The following is a 19,908-nucleotide window of genomic DNA, read 5'->3' as shown; positions in this document are numbered from 1 at the left end:
GGGTACTGGGGAGTGCAGCAGCACTGCAGCAGCCCATTCAAGCATCCAGACAGCTGCTGTCTGACATCCATTCAGGAGATGAATAGTTTTATTAGAGAAGAGACTGCTGTAATCACTGAGTTTTCATAGATTAAAAATAATCCTAATTTTCCCATGCAAAGAAAAAACATTGTGCTATAATAACATGTGAAATTACTACCTATATCTAGATAGTCCTTTATGTTTCTTCCCAGACAGGGTACAGAATGTGCAGCCACACAGTAACGCTTTAGGATACTTCATCAAGGTTTCCTTCATAAGCCTTTGTCAGGTAACACTTTCTATGCTGTACCTCACATTACCTCATACTCCTTTTTCATCACTTTTATGAATATAGTTCAAGTTATACTCCAGACAGTCCTTTTTCCTCTTCCTGAAGATACAACAGAGGTTGCATTTTGTTATGAGTAGGACACCAAGGTCGTATTTTGGAACTGGTTGATGAATTTCACCACTAATTTGAAAGACTGTATTAATTATGGTTGGTCTCTAACTGCCTCCAACACTGGGCTACAGAGAGTTCTTCAAAGGAATCCTTGTTAACAGTGTGCATTCCAAAACCATGAGCCAACTCTCCCAGCACCTCAAAAATAATGACTTTTTAAAATACACTTTGGGTTCTTTGTAGTTGCACTCTCCCCTCCCCTCAGCTTTTATTCTTTAAGTCATTAGTGCCAGAAACTTATTAAAAAACAATCATCCCAGAAACCCCAGGAGATACATAGAAGGAACTCCACAGAAACACTAATCTCCAGTGCCACCTTCTCCAGTCCCATTAAGGCAACTTTCAACAGAAGACCTGCCAGTATTTCTGTAAAGCAGAGCTGCAGAAGTCAATACCTGTGAAATAACCTTCTTTAAAATCTTCATTAACTTATGATATTGATGCATTTGGTCAAGCATGGTGCATGGCTTTCCACCATGGCATCTCAGATTTTCTTACACTATCATTTATTGATAGTATCAATGCAGCCCAGAAGGCAAATCGCATCTAGAGGAGTGTGGCCAGCAAGGCAAGAGAGGGGATTCTGTCCCTTCGCTCTGCTCCTGTGAGACCCCACCGAGAATACTGCCTCCAGTTCTGGTGTCCTGAGCATACGGAGAACACAGATGTCGGAGTGAGTCCAGAGGAGGGTCACAAAGAAGATCCAAGGGCTGCAACACCTCCGCTATGAGGATAGGCTGAGGGAGCTGGGGTTGTTCAGCCTGGAAAAGATTCCAGGGGGACCTCAGAGCTGCCTCCCAACACCTGAAGGGATCCTACAGGAAGGCTGCAGAGGAACTTTTCATCAGGCTGCCTAGTAACAGGACAAGGGGGAATGGTTTGAAGCTGAAGGAGAGTAGGGTTAGATTTGAGCAGAGGAAGGAGGAGGAAGGTGGTGAGACTGGAATAGGTTGCTCAGGGAGATAGTGGATGGCTCTTCCCTGGGGGGTTTCAAAGCCAGTTTGGATAAGGCCTTAAGAAGACAAGTCTAGTTGAGAGGTCCATGGCAAGGAGGTTGGAGTAGATGATCTCTAAGGTCCCTTCCAGCCTAAGCCATTCTATGATTGTAGGAACTACTGATCACGGTTGACAGGGCTTCCTCAAAGAGCTAGCAATGAGTTTCAATTCAAATGGAGTTAGCTCAATAGGAAGTGTCAGCCCATCAGGAACTTGTAGGATGTTAAGACTAGTTTGATAACTGTATGTAGCAAGAGTATAAACTGGGACTATTTAATATGAGGAACATAAATTTGTAAACAAACATCCTCTTTGACTACTACACATAATATGAATGTTTTCATATGCACACACAAAGTTTGCTTCAATGTGCATCATGAATTCACAAGAATTAAGCATTCTAACATTTCTTCTTCCTAGTCCATTTCCCATGCTTTTATAATCAAACACGTACAGATGACAGCTACTGCAATTTTGGACTTTTGAAGGTTTGTTTTGGCTTTAAGTTAACAAAACAGCCTACAAAATATTAGAATAAATGGAAGACTCAAGAATGAACCATGAAGTTTAAAAAGTAACCTATTGGTTTATTTTTAATCAAAACAAGACCAGTAGCAGCAGGAAATGCTCATGGTAAAACCACGGATTACAAGTGTCTGAACCTTGCCAAGCACAGACAAGGCTAATTCAATGAGAAGGCCCCGATAAAACTTATGGCACAGAATTACAAAGTACCATCATGTACTCCTGAAATGATGTAAGAACATGTGATTTACAGTGTGGAGTCTCTTCTGTTCCTCCTATGCAGAGAGGAATATGAAACAGACTTCTGGAAAGTACACTGTGTGTAAAAATTGAGAGCAGCAAGATGTCCACTGTGAAGGGTCTAAAAATATCTGTCACTTTGGAGTACTTCTATAGGAATAGTCATGAGGTCTGTGGTGACAGGTTGGACTCTGTGATCTTTGAGGTCTCTTCCAACCTTACTGATACTGTGATACTTCTTCCATAAGATTATTCTTCTACTATCTAGAGAGAAGATGGAAAAGAAAGCACTAAATGCATTAAACTATAAAGCCAGTTGCTTTGATCTGGAGCTGGTTTATGGGGGGGGAGGGGGCGGTGTGTGAATCCAGAAAGCAACTCTCCAATTGGACATTTGGGCATACTTTTATTAGTACACTGAAGAGAACAGAATTCTAATAAATTGTTCAGCCTGGAGAAAAGAAGGCTCCAGGAGGATCCCATAACTGCCCTCCAATACCTGAAGGGAACCTGCAGGAAGGCTGGAGAGGGACACTTCATAAAAGAGTGTCCACCAATAGGACAAGGGGCAATTGAAGGAGAACAGGTTTAGATTGGATCTTAGCAAGAAATTATTCACTACAAGGGTAGCAAGACTCTGGAATGGATTGTCCAGAAAGGTTGTGGATGCCCACTCCCTGGAGATGTTCAAGGCCAGGTTGGATGGGGCCTTGAATAACCTGGACTAGTTGAGAGGTGTCCCTGCCATGAGCTTGGATTAGATGATCTCTAAGGTCTCTTCCAGCCTAAGCCATTCTATGCTTCTATGATAAACACCTAGTCTGTATACTGATCTCAATATTTATAGACCTTTTAGACTGGTTATAAGTTTTGCTAGTAAAAAAAGTACACTACTGTATGATACTTTCCAAGAAGTCTTAAGGTGAGGTATGTGTGCATGGGCACACTGCTATCAGTGAGCTCTTAAAAGAACATGACAAGAATAGGTCCACAGGTAGACTAAAGCAGAAGTGCTCAATCTGCAAATGCAAGCTGTTGACACTAGTGACATTAATGCAAGTGTCCAGTCCACACTATGCTTCCTGCTCAGATAGGAAAACCTTTTATTAAAAAGGATGGCTAGAAGAAAATTGCTTGAGCCACTTCAGCAACATGAAGTCTGCAGGCTGAAAATAGACTTATAGAATATGAGATTCACACACAGTAAGCCCAGCTGCTCTGGAAAGTATTAGACCATCCATTTGTAGTACTGCTCACCTGCAGCATGCTTGACTTACACAGGAAAAAAGCACTTCAGCACTTGAACACATTATCCTGTACATTCAGTACATGCAAGCCTGGTCACCCAACAGGGAAGGTTTGCCCTGGGGATTACAAGGAGCCATAGGAGTCAAGCAATATAAGAGACCAAACATTATCATGCTACATAGCATACAGGTAACAGAAGTCTCTCTTTTTTTTTTAATCTGAAGAGTTTGGAATTTAATAAAAACCTTCCTAAAAACATCACTGCACTTCCTTGGGCAAATACATTTACTACAAATGCGCATGCAAATGTTGTTTGCACAGCTTATCTTTCATGTAGCATCATGCCACGTTCCTGGGACTGTGGAGAGACAGTGTTGACAACTTTGAACAATGTACATAAAATAAGTACAGTGCTTAACAACTGCTGCTTCTGTAACTGCCAGAGCTCTGCCCTGTGGCAAAGATCAATATGCGAGAACAGAACAAAAACCAACATAATTTGATTCCCACAGTGTTGTTTCAGCTTCACCTCTATGGGCTGAAAAGTGGAGGGGGGGGGGAGTTAGAATAGAATAGACCAGGTTGGAAGAGACCTTCAAGATCATCACGTCCAACCCATCAACCAATCCAACCCACCTAAAAAACTAAGCCATGGCACCAAGCACCCCATCCTCCTGAACACCTCCAATGATGGTGACTCCACCACCTCCCTGGGCAGCACATTCCAATGGGCAATCACTCTCTCTGTGCAGAACTTCTTCCTCACATCCAGCCTAAACCTCCCCTGGCACAGCCTGAGACTGTGTCCTCTTGTTCTTTTTCTTCTTTCTGTGTCCTCTTGTTCATTTTCTTTTTGTTTAGCTTCCCTGGTTCTGCAACAGTGTTGATTTCTCTCAGAATCTGTTCAGATCATACTGCCACTGTCCCCCAGCACCCCATGCAGTTCTTGCTTTCTTTTACTGGGATGGCTAAGATAACAGGATTTGATTTGTCTGCTTATCTCTCTACACAATAATTTGCCTTAATCATTCCAGCATAAATATTCCAGTTACAAACCACAGCTAAAGGCATTCTTTTAAGTTATGTAAAAAACATGCAGTATCTGTTGCTGCTACAGGTTTCTTTGAGGTTTTTCAGTCCTACTACACATAATTCATCCTCAGAGTGATATGGACTGACAGAAAATGCATTCAGGCAAAGAACTACAAATGAGGTTACCCATTTAAAATGCATTAGGAGTTTTCCAACTAGTTCTGAAAGGACACTGAAGATGCACAGCTTTCTTGCAGAACAGTCTTTCAGTAAGAGCAAAGAGGATACTGTTAATATGTAACTTCTCAGTAAATTAACCTTATCTTATCTTGATTGAACAGTAATCCTACCTGAAAAAAAACCACAAAGGAGGAAAAAACCCCACACACAACACAACCCCCACTCCCCCAGTTTTACAGAAAGAATATTTAGATCCTGAAAAATCAAACAGCTTTCAAGGCACTTTAAGCAAAGACATTTACCAACTTGGTAAGGATTTAGACTACACAGATTGCAACCTGGCTCTTCCTGAAAAATCTAGCTTTCCAGATCAGCAAATATCGTAAGATTACAAGGAAACAAAGCAGCAATAAAAAGGTGAAACATTTCAAACAACTCAGCAGGAAGTTCTGAGATGATATTTAACTAACCCCCCTCCAAGAGGAAATGAGACAGGAGAAGTAATACACAAACCTATAGCTCTTACTGTATCTCATGAGCCTGACAAATCAGAGTTACTTGGTTTCACAGGCATCCCTGTAGTTAAAATTCTAGAGAACTGATTTCCTCCCTCTCATATGCTCAACTTTGACATTCAAAGACTGCAAAAAAAACCCCACAACCCCAACCAACCACAAACCTTAAAGGTATAGAGCCCCACTAGTACAATTCTGTGACAGACACCCTGAAATAATTGCCTTAATATCTGATCTGCCCAATTCTGAATTGTGGCAGCCTCCTTGCTGTGCTTCAGTATTAGTGCACATCCATACTAGTTTGGGGGGCCCAGCATTCCAGTTCTTACTAACCTTTTAAATGGAACCTGGAAACAGTTACAGAGCTACAAGGAAAATCCCTGCTTAGATGCCGGGCATTTAAATGGATAGAGTAGGGAAAGGCTTAACTCTGTTACCCTACAAGGCCTTAAGACAACTGATTTGGAGCAGTTATGTTTCTATTTTTGTTGCTCCTCCCAAGCTGCTGGAAGTCTGTGCCACTCTTGCAGGAAAATAATCATAGCTGTGTTAGATAAGCATCAGCTACTGTATTCCTATAAAAACAAAAAACCACCAGGAGTTTAAGGTTCATTCAGGAAAACTTTAAAAAAAGAGTTAGAAGTGAATTACCTAGAGAAGTAAACTCAGCCCAGAAGTCCCAGATCTGTTAAGTACTTGGGTGGAAATTGTTCTCAGATGCAGACTGCCACAGCAGCTGAAAGGACTCTCGTATTTGCCTCACCCTGCACCGGCAGATAAATTTCCTCCCCCATAAGCAAAGTTGAACATCTGCTCCTGAGCCAACTGCAGTTGGCAGCCTGCAAACTGTTTCTGTTGATACATTAAGGCACTTTACAACCCCCACATAATGCAGATATCTATCTGGTTCAGCCAGCTCTGCCCCAGAGTACTAGCAGTAGGCAGAGGGATGGACAGCCACACAGTTACAACTACTTCGGGTTGTCTCTTGTAAACCTCCTCACAAGCACTAGCCTACCAACTTAACTCCACCATAGCTTAAATGCCTGGGTGGGTAGGATCCTTACAAGCTCTGTGCACACAGCATAGAGCTTCTGAAAGCTGCAGTTACAAGCAGGAGAAGGAAAATGAGCAGAGGCAAGGCAGGAAGAGGCGATTTTCTCTCAAGATTTCAACTCCTAAACAGCTGCTCCCGATGCTTCCGTTACACAGGCAGGAGCTTAAGGAGCTCCATCACCCAGTATCATAAATACATAAAATAATCACATTAACATGGCATTCTTCATAGTTGAACTGAACTGGTGTACTTCTTCACTCCAGAGCCTGCAAATGTTTACAGTGCATTTTTTTCATCATTTAGTTACCAGGATTTAAACAATTAAGTGCCTTTAATGCCCAATTTTACAGCTTTCCCATGCGTGTGAAACAACAGATACTCAGGCAGGAACCCGAAGCAGAAGTACAAAATAGAAATGCTTCTCAGATAAAAAAGGTCATCAGTATTACACACTGATTTGCAAATCAGAATCAAGAGAACATGAGTGACATTTCTGAGGCTCGGCAAGCAAGGAAAGAAACAAAAACCAGGAAGTGAGAAAACAAGAAGCAACAAACCCAAAGGAAGCTAAACACAACAGTTAGACACCTAACTCCTAACACACACTGAAACTTTACAGCAAGGCCATATTTGTCTGGAAGATCTGCAAACAGCACATAGCTCAAGTTCCCTAAAGTGCCTCAACTGGTGGACACAAAGTATCCTGGGCCAGCAGGAGAGACCACCTACCGGCTAGGAAGATCATAGCTGCGGCCTTGAATGCTGCTTCCCAAATCACAGGTATTTTCCACCAGCAGTGTTAACTGGGAAAACATTCCCAATGAAGAAAACACCCATGACATTTCCTTATTTGAAGTGCACTTAAAGGCTATTCAGTGCTAAGTTAGAGACACCAAGAATGCCATTTACTGAAAATTTCCAAAGCAGCCCTTGATCAAGATGAGACAGTTTCAATTATTTCCCCAGTGTGGATCCACAGAACACATTTTGGAAGGAGCACACGAAGTTAGCACTCACTGGGTGAGAACCATTCTGCTATTGAAGAGCTTAAACCAAAAGAAATACGGGAGCCTACTAATCAAGACATAAACCAGCTAACAAGTGCAGCCAACAGAACCTGCCAGCAGCCATGAATTAAAAAATGTCCTATTTGCCCCTTCCATTTACAATTGACATTTCCATTAGAAACAGAAAAACCTCTCCTAGAGAGGATTAAGCCTGGCTAAATCACCTATAAATTAAAACTTGTGCCTTTCAAAAAATGGATTCCCCCCCCCCCCCTTTACAACTGAAAACTAGAGAACTGTTTAACAAAATACTCAAATTATAATCCCTCTGTAACTTCAATCTGAATTGCTGCTGTCACTAGCATTGCATCTTCATATGCAGCTGCTGACAAATCCTGTACTGACCCTATGAATACTTCTTGAGCATCAGGGGCTTGTTATTTTGGACTTTTTTCCTAGCTCAGTGATCAATTTTAATGTGTTTTAAAGGACAAAACAGCTTTTTACTTCAAGGAAAATGTTCCTTAGAAACAAGCTGAGATTTTTCTAGAGCTGCCCAGTTACTTACAAACTCCACCTTGGATCACAGATAAAGAGATGGATGGACAGATAGAAGTGTCACAGGTATGTTTTAAAAGCTGTTCTACATGCAAGAGTTTAACAGTGTGAATCAATAAGGAACAAAATTGTTGTTAAACCAATCTCTATCTCAAAGCAGTTTTCAAGACTTCTGAATAATTTAGACACTACAAATTTAAACAGATACTTTTATGTCCTAGTCTCAACAGTATATTATAGAGAGTTTTACAGTAGCATACCAATTTATTTTCACAATGATTTCTCGACATTGTTGACTTCAGCAGTTCACAGCCCCCTTAACTGGCCATTGCAGAATTCTTCTGAATCACAGATTGGCTTATGTTGGAAGGGAACCCCAGAGATCATCATCTCCAACCTCCTGCCATGGGCCTCTCAGCTAGACTCAGCTGCTCAAGGCCTCATCCAGCTTGGCTTTGAACACCCCCAGGGAGAAGGCAGCCACAGTCTCCCCAGGCAACCTATTCCAGAGTCTCACCACCCTCATACTAAAGGACAACTTAAGATCCAGTCTGAACCTAATCTCCCTCAGCTTCAACCCATTCCCCCTTATTCTTCTGCTGGACAGCCAGATCAAAAGTCCCTCTGCAGCCTTCTTGAAGGATCCATTCAGGTATTGGAAGGCAGCTCTAAAGTCTCCTTGGAGTCTTCTCTTCTCCAGGCTGCACAACCCCAGCTCCCTCAGCCTGTCCTCATAGCAAAGGTGCTCCAGCCCTTGGATCATCTTTGTGGCTCTCCTCTGGACTCACTCCAACTGCTCTGTGTCCTTCTTATGATGGGGACTTGCTTGTCTCCCATTCTCCCCATTCTACCACCCTCTAAGTCAAAACCTCTTTGCATCACCGAGCTATTACATTGGCTCAGCTGTCACCTGAAACCTTATACTAACACACTTCAGCCTCCAAAAACCTTTTTGGTGCTTAAAGTCCAGAAGATGCATAAAAGAACTGCAAACGAGATGCAGACTTAATGTATTCATTGAACAATAGCATTAAAGCAAATATAATAGTTTAAGTTCTGTTCACCACATCTCATAGGAAAACAAATTACCTTCTCACAAAAGTAGGTGTCAAGCATGGACCTTAAAGATCTTCCTGTGAGTAGTATTAACACACATCTTGAAAGCAGCACTATGTTACAATTACTTTGTTGCTGCTTGGGATGAGGTAAAACTAATGGGTGGCAAAAAAAACCCAACAAAAACAAACCAAAACAACCAAACCCAACCCAACCCTAACAAACAAAAAATCACCCCAAACATCCCCACAAAGACTGTAGGGAAAAGAACAAATAAAACAAATTTAAAATAGCCATTAAATATTCCTGCAGGCTTCCTCTTCAGATGAAACCCTGAGACAACTACACTAAAAGGACAGCAGGCATAAAGCCAAGCAGACAATACAATTGAAACCAGATTTTAAATGAAGAAAATAAATAATCTTTAAAAAAGCCAAATATAGTTCTAGGAGTTATCTCAAAGATTAAGTCATATATAGATAGATGAACAGTTAAATGCAATTATAGCTGACTTTTCCATTTTAATAGCAAACTGAACAAGTCAGTGACATATTCCTTTTGTTCATGAGCTTAATTTTAAGACGACTTGCTGGACACTATGTCAAGTTCCTTATTGATTCCATCTGAAGCAAATATCTTACTGCAAAACCCCTCTACCCAGTGGGGTCACTGTATCTGCTTATAAGCAGTAATCATAAAACAACATTGCACTTAAAATAAAACTCTGGAGAGATGCTTGTCTTTCCATTTATCTAAATTATTAAAGAGTTCATTTTCCACAAATCAATAGGTATAAAACAAGAGGCTTAGCCAGAAGGTGACTGCTAATTTTGGTGACGGGAAGGCCTCTAATGCTGCCCCCGCTATGGAGCAAAAGGGCCCCCCCTCAGTGAGTTGATTCCCCTTGCTATGTCATCTCCAAAATGCTGCCTCAAAAAAAAATACTGGAACATTTTCTGCTGGCTTTGTGAAATGAATCAGCTCAGGGAAAGGCCACACCAGCATCTGATAGGAGATGGGGAAGAGCTGTGCAGCTGGGAGTGAGATTCGTCCTTTTCACTTGCTGCCTTTTGCCCTGGTATCAAATGGTTAGAGCAGCCTGACCTGCTTGTAGAACTGCAGTCAGAAAAATCTAACCAAAATCCCCTTTCCCTCCCTTCTGTCACAAAGAACTTCAAGAGCAGGTTCCAGAGGCCCTCAGCAAAGGTTCTTTATTATTTTTTAATCAAAAAGATACATAGAAAAATTTCCTGTGGTATTACTCAAGCACAACAATGCTATCTGCTATGATAAGAAACCATGAGAGAAGGTAAAGATTTTAATGTAAATAGCATTCTGGATCCCAAACAGCATTATGGGGCAATCTCTTAATGTAAGCAAGAAGCAAACAGAGATTGAAGGGGTGGAGAGAGGGGAAAGCCATAGTTGCCCACCAACCCCTCCAGACATCTCTAACTGAAACTCAGAACTCAGGCACAAAAATTGACTTTAATTCCAGATAGATGCTGGGCCTCCTGGCCATCCTCTGCTGTACAAGACTAATTAGAGATGCCACATCGAGCTGAACGCGCCCTGCAGAGCTGCTGGTATTCCAGGGACAGACTGCTCACAGGCAGTTTATGTACCCAGCCCTGCTCTTAGCCTTCTGGGCAACTACAGGTCTGTTACTTGTTTACTTTACCACCAAAGAACCTATTTCTAGTGGCTTATTTCTGCCCCCCCCCCCCCCCCCCCCCCCCCCCCCCCGCACAGGCACTTTACACCTGCTTCTCTTCATGTCTGCAAAAAGAGACATTTTTCATACACAGAAATAATCACAGCATCACAGGAATGTTAGGGACCTTAAAAGATCATCTAGTCCACCCCCCCCGCCAGAACAGGATCACCTATACCAGATCACACAGGAACCTATCCAGGCAGGTCTTGAATATCTCCAATGTGGACACTGCGAGCAAGGAACATACTCACATCACTGAAATTTAGCATCTCCTGTGCAGCCACTGCAGATTTGACTTAGAGAGCTGGCCTGAGTCTGTTTCACAGTATTAGCCACCCTTCCTTACAACAGAACCAAGGCTGCAGCCAAAAGGGCACATACCACATGCCACAGGCACAGATGCCATTTGCCAGTTTGCACAGAGCAGCCCTGGTGCCCCTTCTTTATAATGCTACAAACAGCAACAGGGAGACTATGAAACACTTACTAGATGAGTCTGCATAGGGACACATTTGCATATGGATTTTGATGCATGAAAACACTTTCTGGATCCTCCAACCTCAGCTTTCTGTGTTTGATTTGGATTGCAGCTTTTTTGAGCCAGAGAACATACCAACTCATAAAATGCAACAGCAAACTTCAAAGCTCTGCCTGTTCTTTCAGGAACCTCTATTAAGTGTTGTGATGCATACAACCATATGCAGATATCTCAGCGAGTGAGATGTTGGGGGTCTCTGGAGTTCAAATCTTATAAACCTAAAAAGACAGTTATGAAAGGTTTCTAAAATACACTTGAAGCTATTCTGACAGAAGCTATTATTATGTGTGCTTCTATGGTCTTGGTTTGGGCTACAAAATGATGTAGTAGTGAAGTTTAAACATTTTGAAAGGTAGTAACAATAAAGGTTTTCATTCCAGAAAAACAAACAAATAAACCAAAATCACAAAAAACCTCCACACCTCATCACATGAAATATTTAGGTCAGGTACAAGCAAATGCAACTTTCAGACTTTGGGTGTCAGGAATAGAGGGATTTGTGTTGGCTTAAGACCTTCTACATTACATCCATGCTTTAAAATAGTATAAAAATTAATCACTGACTTGGTAATTCATCTAAATTCTCATTAATACCGAAGAGTTCCTAAACAGCAGCAGTAAGGAACAGAAAGAAAAACCTCTCCTACTTTCAAACTCAAACGTATCTACAGCACAGAACACTTAACACTTTACAAACACATCAAGCTCCTGAACAGCTTCATTATATGAACTTTGGTGGTACATTAATACCACATCTGTTGACATCAAGCAAGTAAATGCTTCATTTATTTTTTTTCCCCCAAAAACCATTCTACTGTTTTATTACCTGTTTTGTCAGCACCTGCGTTCTGCAGCATATCCAACTGGTAAACACAGGGGCTCTTTTGCTCTATTCCAGCAGAGCAGCTCATTCCATTACCAAGATACAAAAATAGAAATAAGGAGATAATTTAAAGAGGATTCAGCTACTATCTGCTATTGTAAAAGCATGATCCCAGAACAGGCTGTAAGTCTGCATTTCGCAAATGATGACATCACAGAGTTGAGTGCTATTTGTCAGGCACTGCTGACTTCCACAAAAATCCCTCCTAATCATCCCCATTTGGCAATTATTTAAGGAGCAAGAAAGGAGAACTCATCTTCCACAGTAGGACTGGTGTGCTCTGTGTTTATTATTGTTGTTTGCTTGAGCTACTGACAAAGCATTGAATGAGGTTGGATGAAGACATCCACAGGCTACAGAATTTTTCTTCCCACCTAGCACAACGCATCTGTTTAGTCTGAAATTGTAACATTTTAAGCAAGGTATTATTTCAAGGTGAGAGCTCTAAATAAAATGTAATGCAGCATAAAAGTAGAATAGATGAGCTACGTCTGTGGAGATACTTGAGCTGTGCACATCACAGCGCTATCCAACTATACACTTCAGGGCTGTAGTGCAGTCCAAGTTAAATGAGGACAGGAAGCTGGCTAAAAGAGCATCATCCTTTCAAGCGCCACGAGCTTCTGAGCAGTGTTTTCAAATGCACAGGCAAGAACAGTCTTAACAGATTTTATTCTCTAAGAAGTCTTTAATACTCCATACCACTACAAATTTAACTTGCTCTAATTTGTTACACACAAGATGTGCAACAAAACAGAGCTGTCCTTGCTTTCCCTGGCTACCAATTAACACATTAAAAAAAAATTGTAGTAATTTATATCACGATCAGAAAAGCTAAGGAAAACCTTTCCAAGGAATCTCCATTCTCCTACCACCCCCACAACCCCTTAATGCCATACTTAAAGCTGTAAGCTCACCACCCAATAAAACAAATGTCACCATCTCCTATCCATGCAGTTAGACACATAAGGAAAAAAATTCAAGGCCCCACTAATTCCTGAAAATAGCCACCACATAGCCAAGGGTAAACACACTGCATCTGAGAGCCATCAGGATCCAAGATCATAAAGGTTCAAGACCTTACTATTTTAGCTGGAGGCAAAAAGGCAAAAAAGTAAAACTAGATTTTCCACTGCCACCCAACTGAACTGTCTGAACAAGGAACATTAACTCATTCTACTTCTTCTTAGCACAATACACTAACATTTAGAGACCAACAGGCAGTAAAAAATGTCCTTAAGGTAAAAACTCTGTACAATATCCATTTTTTTTAACTTAATTTACATATTAGGTCTACTAAAAATTTTTGTAATCTTCAAAACACTAAAAAAAAGCAAGCATTACTTGAAGAACCATAACCACCACTAAAAATATGTATATTAAAAAAAAACCAAAGCAAACAAACCAAAAAGCAAAACCAAACAAAAAAAGCCTAAAACCACACCAAAAAATGCAAATGAATTGAAATTAAATAAATGGAGTAAAAGATAGAACTATCACCACCACTAAATATATATCTATTTATAAAAAACCAAACAAAACCCAAACCCAACCAACCTAAAAACCCCTAAAGGCACACCATAAAAACCCAAATGGACTGAAATAAAAAATAGAACTATCACCACCACTAAATATATATATATAAATATATATAAAAATATTAAAGAAACCAAGTAAACAAAAACCAAACCCAAAACCAACAAAAAACACCACCTAAAACCACACAAAAACCCCCCAAACTCTTAAAAAGGAACTCCTTCAAAAGACTTTGGGGATTTGAAAACCAGGGAAGCAGAAAAGATGACAGAAAACTTGAACCTTGCACTACAGTGAGAGCTCTGTGCAGCACACATCCATCAACTCTTAAGTGCTTAATCATAGTTAACATGGTAATTTTAAAAACTGAAATAGGAATATTTATCCCAGAAAGGGAAAAAAGAAAACATCCCACAGGCCCGAAAAATACAAGGAGTACAGAAGGAATCCTCTTTAATTTCTTTCAGGTAGGTCACTAATACAATAGTGTGTCAGGTTCAGAACTATTTTACCATGAGAGACCTTGATCATAGGACCACTGATAAAAGGGTCTTTTAGAGCCAAAGTCATCAATTTAGCAAAATGAGCACAGCCTGAAGAAAAAGCTTAGCAATGAGTTTAGAGCCGGTTGCTGACATGGATACATACTGTAATCAGGATGTACAACATGTGCCTCCTCATCTTCATCTATTGTCTGTCCTAAGGCAAACAGCCTGACACGTCTCATCCTCAGCAGCCTTGGGGAGGTTTCCCGGGCAGCACTCCCAGCATCCAGAACTACATCTCCAGAAACGGTGGGGACAATTTTTTTCAGGAATTCCATTTTGACATGCCCTCTACCTTCTCAGCATGAATAAAACCCAGCAGTTGAGCCACACGTTACAGAGCGTGGCTCCCCACACCAACTTCCTTGAGCACAGAGGTAAGACTTCTCCTCATGATGTCATGTTGAACCTGGGTGGTGCCAACAGCAGCACGTCAGCTGCCAGCTGCTCCCAGGCAGATTTTAAAGCCGTCTAACTGTAGGGGCTGATAAGAAAGCCAAACAACAACAGGTCTATGCATTAACCAATGCATGCTAAACTCTGCACTTGCAGCAGACACCGTGTGTTTAGCACTGCAACGATTTTAAGCACTAATAAAATGCACACATTTTCCAATGGCTGACAGAGTTCAGTAGCTCTGAGTTTTCAAGAAGTGCACAGAGAGGGTTCATCTGCATTTGAAAGATAACACTTATCATACAGCAAGTCTACAGACCAGCTTTATAAGCAGTGTCTAGCAGCACCACAGTTTAAACCCCTGGCATTCTTGCATGGTTGTAGCTACTAACCATGAAGCTATTAACATTTATGCAATGTTAAGTTTTGTTTTGCAGGCTCTGATGCTATCACAGTATAACTAAGGTTGGAAGAGACCTCGAGAATCATCAAGTCCAACCTGTCACCACAGACCTATATTTACAACTTAAAAATATTCACACCAAATATTCAAGCCATCTTCCAGAAAACACCAAGTACAGAAATTACTTGTCTCATGCTGTCCAAAGTCCACTCCATCCCTAGGGCCACTTCTTCTTAACCTGTCTCATGTTGTTCAATGTCCACTTCATCCCTAGAGCTACTCCTCCCAGGCTGTCTCATGTTGTCCAATGTCTACTTCTCCCCACATGCCTGTTTTAGATGTTTTCAAGGTTTTTGAGTAAAGTTTAAATATTGTTCTATATTCAGCTTAAAGAAGTCCTTATGGAAGATGTCACACATTTTGAGGCAGAAAGTTTAGAATGGAGGGGGGGAGGAAGAGATTAGCACAGAAGATTCTTCCTTAATGCTTTCTACATTTGGCAATATGGATTATTGTATGACAGAAAATTACTACTTTGCTTACTAGACTTGGAGTGGAGATCCACAGATACACTAGTAGGTAACATTCCCACCTCATCTGCCACATCGCTCACAGGAAATCCACTAATACTCATTTGAAAATCTGAGTGGCAGCCTGCATGCTTCTCCTATTTTTATGAAAGCAGCTCAGTGTCCCAGACACTTCTAAAAGCATTAACACAGTTGTCCAAAGTAAGCATATATGTATATTTTTTACAATATGCATTCCTTACTCAATCGGAAATTCACTACTGTGTCTAGCTCTTGGGAAAAAAAAGAGCCAATGAAAGGCACACAGATCTCAGTTCCAATAGCTAAGTGCTCACAAGAGACTGCTCAACTTGATCAAACGATCAGTCCTTTACTGATCAACTCTGCTATCACACTTTTAAAGTATTAAATTTAGTTAATGCCACAACCTGAAAAGTTTGGTACAAGCTCATTAAAGTTGCCAGCTAAGGTATTTTTCACATTCTATACACAGTGGTGTCCCCAGCATAAGGGCAACACAGGGCTGTTGGACTGAGTCTGGAGAAGGGCCACCTCTGCCAAGAGGACAGGCTAAGGGAGCTGGGGTTGTTCAGCCTGGAGAAGACTCCAGGGGAACCTTAGAGTTGCCTTCCAATACCTGAAGGGATCCTCCAGGAAGGCTGCAGAGAGACTTTCCCTAAGGGTGTGTAGCAACAAGACAAGGGGAAATGGTTTGAAGCTGAGGGAGAGTTGGGTTAGACTGGATCTCAGGAAGTTCTTCAGTATGAGGGTAGTGAGACTCTGGAACAGGCTGCCCAGGAAGGTTATGGCTGCCTCCTCCCCAGGAGTGTTCAAGGCCAGCTGAGTCTAGTTGAGACCTGTCTTTGCCCATGGTGGGGAAGCTGGAGTAGATGATCTGTGAGGTCCCTTCTAACCTAAACCATTCCATGAAAATGTGATACCTTTTGCATTCAATGCTGCATTAATACCTTCAAACTATACAAATAAGTCTGTTATCTCCCCTGTAAATAAACACGGAATTCTTCACAACTTTTTCTCCTGTAAATGAACACAAAATTCTGACCTTCCCATAAGAGACACATTGTTAGAATATTATTTCCTGTACTGTAAGATTCAGGACATCTAGCAAAAAACAACATCATTCGCAGGTTTTTTTCCACCAATACAAAAAGAAAAGTTACACAGAAAATATATTTTCAGAAATGCATTTTATGGCTTTTCAGAATAATGAGACATTATAAAGATAATTTGTGATTATAAAAGATCATGAGTCATTACAAACTCAAGCAATCACTTATTCATAATAGCATTCTTTTCTATAGATTTTTTTTTCCCCCCTTTGAAATCTCACCACAAATCTACTTGGGAACAAAAGAGAGAAATTCAGACACTTGTGTAAGACTGAGAATGCTTCCAAGCAGCCACCTCCCGAACCACACTTTGCACAGAAGAGGATAATCAGATATTTCAAATTATACCTAATTTAAAAACACCTTCTGAAAGGCTCAACCTAGGTACAAAAGTGCTCTTATTATGCACGTGGACATGGTGGAGATGACAGACGAGCTTCAAGTACCTACTGCATCATTTCAGTTAAAAGCATACAGTGGGACTTCCTACACAATGTGCAGCACCCATGAATTCCCTGTAGATAAAGAATTAGGGGTTGAAACTACACTTTAACACAGAACAAAAACCCAGCACATTTAAGCAATCATATTTACAAAACAAGGAATAAAATCCACCTACCATACACACAAATCTATTTCAAGCTTTATCAGTTTATCAAGTTTTGATCTTACATAACACAAATGCATCCAGAAGCTTTGGATTGATATTTTTTTTTATCCCCCCTTGAGGACAGCTTTTGTTTGACTCTTAAGAAAAGGACATCAAGGAGTCCAATAAAGCTTGAAATATAGTTGTGTGCCCAGTTCTGGGCCCCTCAATTTCAGGAAGACATTGAGACACTTGAACAAGTCCAGAGAAGGGCAACAAGGCTGGGGAGAGGTCTTGAGCACAAGCCTTATGAAGAGAGGCTGAGGGAGCTGGGGTTGCTTAGCCTGGAGAAGAGAAGGCTCAGGGGAAACCTTATTAATTTCTCTACAACTATCTGAAGGGAGGTTGTAGGCAGGTGGGGGTTGGTCTCTTTTCCCAGGCAACCAGCACCAGAACAAGAGGACACAGTCTCAAGCTGCACCAGGGAAAGTTTAGGCTCAAGGTGAGGAGAAAGTTCTTAGAAATAATGGAAGTCATTGGAATGTACTGCCCAGGGAGGTGTTAAAAAAAGGATTGGTTGTGGCACTCAGAACCATGGTTTAGTTAATCATGAGGTGTTAGGTAATAGGTTGGACTTGAAGATCTGAGGTCTTTTCCAACCTTATTGATTCTATGAGTTTTCTACAGAAGTGTGGTGGGTTGACATTTCCCCCCAACATTAACTTTGCCAGACCAGCTTAGTTGGAAGCAAATGAAAGCTGAGGATTATATATAGGCATTTATATATTATTATTTTTATATGCACATTGATGGGGATGGTGTTTAACTCCAGGACTTCCATACTTCATTGTATTTATAAAATGCTGCTTTTATGGAATAACAAAGCTAACACACAAAGGTGATATTTCTGCCTATAGCATTTCACAAACACTCCTGACACTTAATGTAATTTACAACAGGGCTTTTTTATACAATTTAAACAAGCTTTACAGATCAGCCAGGGTAAAACATGAGAAGTCTTACAATTATTGCACTTGAAGTTGTCTTTAAACAAGTGAAACAGGACACAAAGCCTTATTTGGACCCTCTGGATTAGAAAACAAGAGAATGGGAGACTCCATCTTCTACAGAATTGTTTGTATTGCTATAGAACTGTTTGTATTGCATTAAGACCTTTGATGTCTCCCCTTGTGTATTCCATTTGTTAGCACTCACAGGACAAACCCAGTTTTGCACTGAAGTGCCTGCAGAGATCCATTCAGGCATCCCTTGTCACAGCTTAGAGACAGCAAGATGACAACACCTGAGCTCCACATCCCTCGCTAACAGGAATCACCATCAGAAGGGAATACAGATCACAAAACACGCACACAGAAACACCCTCCTGGGAGAGCCAGGGAGGGATCAGAGGGCAACAGCATTTCTTGGAGCACTGCACCTTTGCTTTGGACCTTTCAGAACACAATAGCAAAGGGGCTTGGGGAGGATGCACAGGGAGAGCAGCTCTGCTTACTGAAGCAGGTGGACCTGCAAGAACAGCTTACCAATGAGATGCTCTGAAAGCTGAAAACCAGGACACAGTCCATGTCAGGAAGATCTGTGACACCAAACCACTTGCCAGTGCCTTGAGTTTGCACATCCAGAGAATTTTTACTATGGTTAGAGCCAATTCTAGGCAACAGCTACAAAGCACACAGGGAAGCATCCTTCTGGAGGAGAGCCTCGATGCCCTATAGCCTACCACAAAGGTGTTATTGGATGGGTCCCTTCATGAACGAGGATGTGTTCCAAGCCTTCAGTTTCGTAAGACAGCATATTTTTAACTATCCCACTCGGCTCAAGCAACCCCACCCTGGCCCTACGTGCTGCCGCAGAGAACACAAGACTTCCTTCACATCTAACAAGCAAGCTGGCAAGACAGGCATTTCTGGCGGACGGGAGGAAGCGCCGTGCTGCCCTTCAGCCTCGGCGGGATCCCTCTGCCGGCAAGGGTTCTGCCAGGGAGCCTGCACCTCCCGCCCCAGAATTCCCGCTCCCGGCGCTGGGGGCTGTGAGCGAAGGGCTGTGCCCGCAGCGCCCCCAGCCGGGCGCGGCCGTCCTCCTCTGTCCTCCTTTCTCCTTCGCAGGCTCCCGAGCTGCCACGGCAGCAGCCGAGCCAGGCCCAGCGGCAATGCCGACCTCGGAAGCAGACTGGTTTGAACCTGGACTCGTTCATCTATATGGCACAGCCGGTCCTGCCACACCACTGGGAACTGTGTGTGGCTTCACAGGCTCCTCCAGCACGGGCACAAGGCAGCAGTTCAGGTAAGCTTTGTTGGCACAGTGGTGAAGATGGTTCTCAAAACTGGCTGTAACTGTGCTGGCAAACGGGCAGAGAAGGCAGCTGCAGGTGTCTTGCCGTGCCAGCAAGGTAAAAGCGTGCACGGCAAACCTCCTGGCACTGCAGTAAGACCCCACTTGCCTTCACCCAGCTTCTTGCCCACTGTAGTGGTAGGACAAAAGAAACCACCCAAAAAATCCCAAAGCAAAACAATCCCTCATAAGCTGTTTCAAGAGCAGAGGTCCAGCAGAGTACCTAAAGGGTGCAAATAAGGCAAAACTTAGAATCATATAATTGTATGAGTTGGAAGGACCTCAAGGATCATTCAGTTCCAACCCCCCTGCCATGGGCAGGGACACCTCACACTAGAGCAGGTTGCTCACAGCCACATTCATCCCTGGAGGTTTTTAAGGCTAGGCTGGA

The 19,908-nt window shown here is 41.9% G+C and overlaps 1 protein-coding gene across 2 annotated transcripts in view; it reads right to left on the bottom strand.

Moving 5' to 3' along the window:
- FRYL (FRY like transcription coactivator) overlaps window positions 1-14,436 on the bottom strand; it is a 164,052-nt gene extending 149,616 nt beyond the window's left edge. Inside the window, exon 1 of one of the 2 annotated variants that reach the window (XM_054163573.1) lies at window positions 14,221-14,436. In XM_054163573.1, the coding sequence (XP_054019548.1) occupies window positions 14,221-14,395 (175 nt within the window). In that variant the 5' untranslated portion in view covers window positions 14,396-14,436. Of the gene's footprint in view, window positions 1-11,979; window positions 12,042-14,220 lie in introns of those variants that run through there. The other variant, XM_054163565.1, reaches the window with a different exon arrangement.
- Between the last annotated feature and the right edge of the window lie 5,472 nt (window positions 14,437-19,908).

The sequence above is a fragment of the Dryobates pubescens genome, chromosome 1, assembly GCF_014839835.1.
Source record: "Dryobates pubescens isolate bDryPub1 chromosome 1, bDryPub1.pri, whole genome shotgun sequence".
Lineage (NCBI taxonomy): Eukaryota > Metazoa > Chordata > Aves > Piciformes > Picidae > Dryobates > Dryobates pubescens.
The sequence above is the reverse complement of the archived record's forward strand: the minus strand, read 5'-3'. Positions and strand labels throughout refer to the sequence as shown.